General features: G+C 44.3%; 1 protein-coding gene across 1 annotated transcript in view; it reads right to left on the reverse strand.

Moving 5' to 3' along the window:
• Positions 1-5075: 5075 nt before the first annotated feature.
• ZKSCAN5 (zinc finger with KRAB and SCAN domains 5) overlaps positions 5076-9837 on the reverse strand; it is a 35681-nt gene continuing 30919 nt past the window's right edge. Inside the window, 2 exon segments of the mRNA XM_006877650.1 lie at positions 5076-6202; positions 8870-9478. Of these exon segments, the coding sequence (XP_006877712.1) occupies positions 5076-6202; positions 8870-9478 (1736 nt within the window).

A 9837-nucleotide genomic window follows, 5' to 3' on the forward strand; every position in this document is an offset into this window, starting at 1 on the left:
CCCTGTTCTGGAGAACAATGACCATCACTGCGGGACGAGATTAGGAAAAATGATTTTAATAAATTAAAACATCCCATCAGGACTTAGCAAAGTATCTTACACACTGTAGCTCCTAAGATACTTAGAACAAAAAGACTTGATCATGCGTAACCGCTCCAAATAAACAATGAAAAGAAAATGAGTATACTTCTGCTTCAAATCATTCATAAGCAAATCAAATGGTCCAAGTATTAAAATTTATTTGAACTAATATTAAGGTTTGGAGTCCTAGTGTAGCACTGTAGGACAAGCACGCGACCATAAGGCTGGTTTGAACTGCAAGGTCGGTGGTTCAAACTCACCATCCGCTCCTCGGAAAACCTATAGAGGGTCGCTGAGTCGGAAGTGACTCGACGGCACTTAATAACATTAGTAGAACCTGACTGGACAGCCACTGATGTGGTACAGGTGTACCAAATTTGTGATTTTTCAAAGTTACGGAGACAGTATGACTTACTAGGGTAAAGATTTCTGTAGAAAGTTAAAAATATTTGAACTTTTGAAACATCCAAGCTTCCCATTTGTGTCCAAAGAAATACGCAAATTATGGTTTCTCATCTCTTGAAAGCAGGCCCCCTAAGGATTTACTTGGTAACACCGTCAGCCCAGTTTGAATTACCAAATGGGCTAACTATAATCCATCTCCCTTTGGGGAGACCCTCCTTCCTCTACCTCGGACTCAGTGGGCAGCCCTTTTTCCATAACCCCGGGAACCACCGAACGGAGAGCTGCGATTCAGAGAGGCTGCACCGTTGCCCTCTAGGCCATGACAGGCAGCCCTCTGGCCTGGTCCTCAGAAGGCCTCGCCTGGCACTGGCCCCCACTTCCCTTTTAGGCGAAAACACAGCCCCAATAGGAACGAGGAGAGCCGTAGTCCCAGCTCACACTAAGGCACAGTCTCCGGGTCCTGACAGCACTGCCGGGATGTTGGGACGAACCCGGATTGCCGACAGCTCTCCCACCCAGCTTCCGATCGCTCTTAGGAACTGGAACCGCAGTCGACCGGGACAGGCGCCTCCTCCTCCCGGGAAGCGAAAGCAAGGGGCTGCCCCTAACCGCGAGCCCCAGAATGGCTTCCGGGTTACTCACTTGGGGGCGGGGCAGAGCCCGCGGACGTCCGGACCAGGACACCTCGGCCCGCGGAGTCGTGCCAGTTTTCCGGGGCCGCTCTAAGCGCCCGGAGGCCGACGCTTCTCGGTGGCACTTCCGGCAGCGGAGTCCAATGCCCGGCTGAGGGCGCGTCCTGGAGAAGGCCCGGATGCAGGGCGGGCTGCTATGTAAGGGTCGCAGGGGCCATCAGAGGTCGCATCCGGCCCGGAGTGCGTTCTCTGGGACGTTCAGAACGACCACGAACTAGACATGGGCTCCCCCAGACTCGCTGGTGTGCTTTTCTTCGTCCTTCTTCCGGTCTCACCTCCCTCCTTGCTCACCTGGTCCGTGCAGTAACCACGAGGGCGTCCTCCCCTCCTCACCCCCAATGTCCTTATTGCCTCCAGCCTACCTCGAGACCCCGCGCAGGGTGGTGCCCTCCTAAAGTGTTCCGTGTGAGGAATAACTTCAGATCTAATGGTCCGGTTTCCATGAGTCTGCCTTTCGGGAACCAGCACACAGGTGCCTGTTCAGGCTACAAAATAAATCCACTGATTAAGGCGAAGATAGCAGGTCGCCTGGGCATATGAGAACCACAGAAAGTCGGATTGGAAATCTGATCTGCTAAGGTTCTTGGGGAAAGGTGTGGGAAAAAGAGTCATTGAACAAGCTGGTATGAAAGGACCGTTGCTGTTAGGTGTTTTCGAAGGGGGAATGTTCCAAATCTAAACCCTGTATTTAGCCTTATATAGGACAAAGACAAACCATCTGGATGAGGAAAATCAGCATGAGGCCATACGGTGTCCAAAGGACTCATGACCTTGGGGTTAATTATGTTGTTGACATGTGCCCTGGCATCAGTTCCGACTCATACTGACCCTGTACTGGGTTTCCGAGGCTGTAAATTTTACGGGAGCAGAAAGCCTCATCTTTCTCCCACGAACAGCTGGTAGTTTGGAACTACTGACCATGAGATTAGCAGCCCCAGTCGTAACCACTACCAGAGCTCCCTGGGGTTAATTATAGATGATAGAAAACAAAATCACGACTACCTGCAGATCACTGTTAACCTCCAGAAGTGGGAAAGGACCTTGATTGGGATGCATATACAACTGCAGGTTAAAAAGGGTTTCAGGATTGGTTCTGGGGCTTCCAGTCAACTGCCCATGTGGTAACTGGAAGCCCTGAATCATATCCAGTCTGACTCATATCTGCCAGCACCCCAAACTTTAGATGCTTGTTGTTAAGTGCCATTGAGTCTGTTCTGACTTATAGCAACCCTATGTAGGGTTTCTGAGGAGCAGCTGGTGATTCTGAACTGCCGACCTTGTGGTTCAGTCCAGTGTAGATGCTACAACGCCACACCAGGAGGTGTGCTTTTAAATGCGATCAAGGAAGCCCTGGCTCACACTTTTCCTGAGTTGATGATGAGAAGTTGATGACAAGTGGTCCTGAGTCTTGTCATTTGTGTTGCTGTTGTTGTTAGGAATCAATGGCATCCAACGAGAGCAACCCAGTCCCAGGATCCTTAATATCATTGCTCCAAACATTACACAAGTCACATATTCCTTACAACTCATATCCCACCCCAGTTTACCATAAATGTTTCAGCAATTGAACAGCTATCACATGCCAGGAAGCATCAAGATCCCACCTACCATCAGTGATGGAGTCTTCACTGACCCCCTTTCTTAAAGTCTGTGTCTTAGGGCTCCTCAGAGCATCAGGTGTCTCATGCCAGGTTTCCAAGAGAGAGAGACTGGGACAGGAATGCTCTTCATGAAAGTCTTTGAGGGAATGAAACAGGATAGAGAAGGGGACTTCAAAAAGTTCATGGAAAAAAGAATTCAAAGATAATGACATTTCTCCCTGAACTCTTTGAAGCTCACGGGTCGTCTCAAGCTAAAATGCAGCACTGGTGTCATCTACAAATGGAGGGTCCTGGCGCATAACTACATCACATCCCCACCCCTTGGTGAGACACCCCACACTATTCAGTCACTGGATGTGAATTGTGTGGGGGGTAACTTGACTGACACCTCCCATCATCTGAGGACAATTCTTCACTATCACTGGAGAAGTGGGAACTGTGAACACTAAGCAGTCAAAATTCAGAGCCACTGGGGGAGGGATGTGGCAACGTGGTACAGGGGGTCTGGGCAGGGCACCACAGTACACAACACATACATTCAACAAATATTTATTGGGCATTTGTAATCCAGGCAAAGAGCAGAAGCATGGCTTCAGCAGTACCTGAAAGTTCTCTCTCCCTCTAGGGAACAAGCTCCAGCTAGTCCTTATACTTATCATCTTCTTTCCCCATCAAACTCCCTAACAGATTTTTACCACAAAGAAGGGATAACCAGACCATGTGTCCATTTATTACTAATTCATTCCACTCCAAATGCGACTCAAACAGAAATATGGCATTACCCTAGAAAGGAGGTCTATCATCAGGGCAACTGGGAATCCGTATACATACTATTTGGACCATGATGCTTAACAAAGTCCAATGCCTCTATGAACTTAGCTACGCTCACTTTTGTAATTAGCATCACTCTTGGTAATATTACATAAACTTGTCCACTTTTGTCTAGCTTCTCTTTTTCCCTAAGATACCCTTTCTCCCTAAGATCTAACTGACCAGAAGTTTCTCCTGAATTTGTTGTTGTTGTTGTTGCTAAGTGCCGTCGAGTTGGTTCCGACCCATAGCGACCCTGTACAGGGTTTCCGAGGCTGTAAATCTTTACGGGAGCAGAACGCCTCATCTTTCTCCCATGGAGCGGCTGGTAATTTCGAACTGTTGGCCTTAAGGTTCGCAGCCCGACTCGTAACCACTACGCTACCAGAGCTCCTTTGACCATTGTTGTTGTTAAGTGCCGTCTAGTCGATTCCGACCCATAGCGACCCTGTACAGGGTTTCTGAGGGTATAAATCTTTACAGGAGTAGAAAGCCTCGTCTTTCTCCCGCAGAGCGGCTAGTAGTTTCGAACCGCTGACCTTAAGGTTCGCAGCCCGATTCGTAACCACTACCCTACTAGAGCTCCTGAATTTACACCTTCTGAACTTCTCTTTCTACTAGCTAACCATGTGTGACGTCAAGTCAGCTGACTCACAGCGATCCTGTATAGGGGTTCTGAGGCTGTAAATCTTTATGGGAGCAGAAAGCCTTATCTTTTCTCCTGCAGAGCCACTGGTAGATTCGAACTGCTGACCTTGTGGTTAGCAGTTCAATGAATAACCCACTATACCACCAGGGCTCCTTCAACCATGATCCTGGTAGAATCAAAACAAAAAACAAAGTAGAGTGTGTTTCATAGAGAAGCCATAGATTGAATAAGGCAGTAGGAACATATGCCATTCAGCCTCTGAACCCCAATTTTTCCAAAACATAAATACCTTAAGTCAAGTTCTTCCTCTGAAAGGGTTTAATATTTAATACTGGAATGACTGGAAGGTCCTAATGGCTTGGATAATCATTTCTAGAAAAGGTTCATTGCTGAGGTACCACAAGTGGGAGAATGAGTCCTCTCATTGTCTCACTGTGCTCTTCCCTTGGTAGATACGTTGCCAAGCACTACAAATGAAGGTTACTTCTACTGTAGTCATGAGGCTTTTCCTACTGTTAGTTTTCCGAGTTTCAAATTAAGAATGAGTGCCACTTGAAAACTTTCCTTCATCCATCATCTTCACGGGTTCTTGTGTTGATTCTCAAGCATGAAGATGCTAACCAAAGTGTTTCTCAACAATTAATGTAAACAGGTAACAATTTATTGATTCCCCAATGTTCTTAAGGCTGAGTTCTAACTACAGGATTTCATCAACACATTTGTAGGTTTGATGGTTTGATTGGAGACAATGCTTGAAGTTGTTTATTTCACTCAAGGACAAGTAAGATTTCTCTTCAGAAAGGCTTCTCTTAAACAGCTGTTATACAACAAAAACACCTATATACTTACGGTATTTACAGGATCAGTTCTCTCATGGCTTCTCAAATGTTTAAAGAGGCTACAATTCCAACTGAAATTCATTCCACATTCTTTACATTGAAAAGGTTTCTCATCAGTATGGATTCTTTGATGCTGATTAAAATGTGATCTGAGAGTGAAGCCTCTTCCGCATTCATTACATTGATAGGGCTTTGAGGTGGAATAGATTTTTTGCTGTTGTTTTAGGTGGCAACATTGGCTAACATTTTCTCTACAAACATCACATTCATAGGTTTTCTCTTCAGTGTGAGTTCTGTAATGCTGAATAAGATCTGAACTGTAACTAAAGGCTTTTCCACATATATCACACTTATAAGTCTGCTCTTGTAACTCAATCTTCTTATCTTCAAACACTGTTACATTCCAGCTATATGCTTCTTCACAAATGCCATTTTTTTCATTTTTCTGATGCTGGTGGAGCACCTGGTGCTCAACCAAACTACCATATTGAAAGAAGATTTCTCCACATTCATGACACTGATGGGATTTTTCTCTAGTGTGGAGTCTCAGATGTCCAGCAAGATGTGACCGCCTGCCAAAACCTTTCCCACACTCATTACACTTAAAAGGTTTCTCCCCACTGTGGACACTCTGATGCTGGACAAGATGGGACCTCACTCTAAAAGCTTTCCCACATAAATGACAGGAATAGGGTTTTTCACCAGTATGCACTCGCTGATGTTGAGTTAGGTGTACACGTTGATTGTAGCTTTTCCCACATTCATTACACTGAAATGGTTTCTCCCCAGTGTGTATTCGTTGATGTTGAATAAGATGTGCACTCTGAATAAAGCTTTTCCCACATTCATCACATTTATATGGTCTCTCTCCTATAGAAGATTTGTTAGGGGCATATGTGACATCATTGAAATTGATCCTCTTTGAAGGAAGTTGTCTTAGTACTGCTTTCATGGGAATTACCTGATTTTTATTCAACTTGCCTTGGTTTTCACAGTCTTCTCCAAAATCTTCAACTTGAGAATTATTCCTTTGGAGTTTCCTTGATAGTTCCACATCTGCTTCTGGAAATTCTGAAATTTTCTTCTTACCATTCAATTTTGTGTTTTTCCTCCTTTTGTCACTGCCTGAAAAAAAGAGGAAATGCAAATGTTATCAGAAGTGGATCCATGCATGTGTTTGATGCTAGCAGGACTGAAAAAAAAAAAAAACACATTGGGGATTTGTCCAGCGAAAACAGTAAGACAAAGAAGAGGCTAACTTAGAAGGGTGGAGAAAGTGATTGAGGATAGACAACAATAGAGTTCAGTAAAAAAAATGTTATTATAGAGAAAAAAAAAGGCTAAAAAATTCTAAAATGGGTAAGACAATATGAATTGTGGAGGGGGTCACTATCTGGACATAAGTTAGGCAACAAGGATGAGGAAAAACAAAAGAAACACGCAGATGGTGAGAAGTGACAAAAGCTGGAAGAATGAAAAGCAAAGGATTTACAAAGGACATAAGGAGTTAGTAAAAATGCCTGATTTGAAGCCAGGAAACAGGAGAAATGAGCAAGTAAAAGTTATTGTTGAAAGGGCAGAATTATCAACCCCTGTCCTCTTCACCTTTAGCCAACTCTCCAGCTTTGGGCTCTTTCCCACAGCACCATATACTTCTCCTTTTGGAATGCTCATCACCTCTGGTATCTGCTTTTCTAGTATCTAGCTCCATGAGCCACAACCTATCTCTGTTCTGGGCACGGGCACAGCCCAAGCATCCAGCACTAGAGGCTCTCAATAAATATGGCAGGTTAGTAAGCAAATAAAGTGTCTCCCCTTTGATCCAAAAGAAGGGTCAGAGAAAGTAGATATTAATTGGGAAACTAGGCAACGAACAATTGGGGAGAGGACATAAAATAGATACCATTTTAAAGCAACTGCTTTCTAAGCCTAAAGCATGACTGGAAGGCTTTCCCCAAGGAGACAGTCACCAAGGAGAATGGGCCATATGTGACTGAGGAGGTAGCCAAGCTGAACCCAGAATGTTAAATCTTTGAACCAAAACTTGGACCAATCACAGAGCCATCTAAAGAACAATAGTTGAGTCTTTTCAGTTCGCAGCACAGTTGACAGTGATCCTACACGTGTATGTTTAATGCCACTTGAAGAGACAAGGAAAAAACATAAGTAAATAAACAGGAGAAATATTCAATCTTATTCCTAATAAAATTCATGACTATGAATGCAACCAAGATTAAGATTCTGCTTATTCAATTTGTTAATTAAAAAAAATAATAATAATAATGCTGGCAAGATTTTGGCAAAAAGAATCTTATGTGGTATAATTCTTTTAAAAAGCAATTTGGTAATAAGCAAGAATCATAAGAGTACCTTGATCCTTTCCTCTATTAACGCCCCTTCTAGGATTCTACCATAAGGAAATAAAACCAAGTGTAGAAAAAGCCATATGCACAGAAGTTATCAGAACAAAAATGCAAATATCAAATGCTCAGTAACTGGGGAACTGTGATGCATCCACACAATGGCAAGTCAGAAAGTCAAAAGTAACAGGCAGGAGAGCTGAAGCCCACTGAAAACATGAATGCCTTATATTTCAATGGACCCATGAGTAAAACTAAGAAACCCTGGCTGAGTGCTTGACTGCCAACCGAAAGGTCTGTGGTTTGAGCCCACTAGCTGCTCTGTTCCTTAAAGATTTCTGCCTAGGAAACCCTAAGGAACATTTCTAGTGTGTCCTACAGGGCCACGCAGAGTCAGAATCAACTCGACAGCACACAACATGAGTATAACTATATGAAAATGTTGTTGGTAAGTGCCATCAAGTCGGTTCCAACTGCTCCTTGGAAACCCTATACAGGGTTGCTATGGCTAGGAACTGACTCAACGGCACTTAACAACAACCCTTACATTAGGAGCTCTGGTAGCGTAGTGGTTACAAGTCGGGCTGCTAACCTTAAGGTCAGTAGTTTGAAACTACCAGCTGTTCTGTTCCCACAAAGATTTACAGCCTTGGAAACCCTGTACTTTACGGCACACACCCACCACCACCACCCCTTATTTTAGGAGCCCTAGCGGAGCTGTGGGATTAGCATTGGACTGTTCAAACCTACCAGGAGAAAGATGAAGCAGTTTGCTCCCATAAAGACTTACAGTCTCAGAAACCTTATAAAGGGACACTATGAGGCATTATCAACTTGATTGCAGTGGGTGGGGAGCAAACTGGGCTGCTAGCTGCAAGTTCAGCAGTTTGAACCCACTCATCCCCCTAAGGGAGAAAGATGAAGCTGTCTGCTCCCATGAAGATGTACAGTTTTGGAAACCCTAGGGAAAAGGGCCACTCGGCCCGATAGGCTCACTAGGACTGGCAGTGGGTCTGGATTTGTTTTTTTACTGTTATTTTAGAATGAAATAATTACATTAGGAAAAGGGAGCAGAGGAAAAAAAGCATGTAAGTAAAAAAAAAAACAAAACACCTCATTTACTATAATAGAAAGTCAAAAGACTGTGTACAGTTGATAGTTTAAGAAATAGCAATGTTATTTAAAATGTACAATGATCAGAAGAAGCTAAAGGCAGGTAACTCTGTGGAAAGGAATGCGGTAAGGGAGAGAGGGCATAGAGCTTTACCTATTCATTTACCAACCAATGAAAGGAGCAGTGAGACTCAGATCAATTGCTCTCTGCCCCTTCTCTTACTGCTCCCAATAGCACAACCCATCCGTCCTATAGCATTAACCGAAGAAAACAATTTTTGCCTCTCTTTATCCCCAAATACAAACTCCTCATGCATACATCTTTGGGATTTCTCTCTGAAGTGGCGTTTCAGATGTTCAATCAGATGGGAATTCCGACCGAAGTTTTTTCCACATTCATTACATCCGTAAGGCCTCTCTCCACTGTGCACGCTATGATGCTGAACAAGATGTGAGCTCACCCGGAAAGCTTTTCCACACACCTGACAGGTATAGGGCTTCTCACCAGTGTGGACTCTCTGGTGCTGAGTAAGGTGCACACGCTGATTATAGCTTTTCCCACATTCACCACATTTAAACGGTTTTTCTCCAGTGTGGATTCGCCGATGCTGAATAAAGTTTGAGGCTTGAAGGAAAAATTTACCGCAGTCATTACACTTGTGTCCTCTCTCAACATTTGTGTGTTGCTTACGGCTAATGCCTGCGATTCCACCAAGATCTCCTTTTTGGGAAGGGTTCTGCCTTGATTTCCCCACAGTGGGGTTTACCTGCCACCTTTCGACCATGCCCTGAAGTTCACTAACTTCTGCCAACTCTGGCCTCTGAGGAACATTTCTTTCAGTGCTTCCATGAGCCATCCAGTGTGATCTGGCATCATCAGAAATCTGCTCGACTCTAAGTTCCATTTTGCCATTCCTGGACTCAGAACCTGAAATAATAGATGGAAAATGAACACATCAGCTTCTGCATTAAAAGGACAATGACCTGGACTGGATGACTGGAGGATCAGAGCTCAGCCAGGAGAAGAAAGAAGAGGGGAGGAAAAAAAGAGTGAGCTGATACAATCTGATGAACTTGACCTATACCTATGGAGCAGCAATTCAAAAGAAGAAACAAATCCTTACAGCGAGAATCATTCCCACCCCCTCCACACACAGAGTGGACGAAGATGGGCAACTTGGACATTGGACACTCAAATGGGGAGGGGGGGACTACAAAGGCAAGAAGTGACTGGCTTACAAGCTTTCAAGGGGGAACCTAGTGCTAGGGAGCATGGAGGAAGGCAGA

The sequence above is a fragment of the Chrysochloris asiatica genome, unplaced genomic scaffold, assembly GCF_000296735.1.
Source record: "Chrysochloris asiatica unplaced genomic scaffold, ChrAsi1.0 scaffold00548, whole genome shotgun sequence".
NCBI classification, from domain to species: Eukaryota; Metazoa; Chordata; class Mammalia; order Afrosoricida; family Chrysochloridae; genus Chrysochloris; species Chrysochloris asiatica.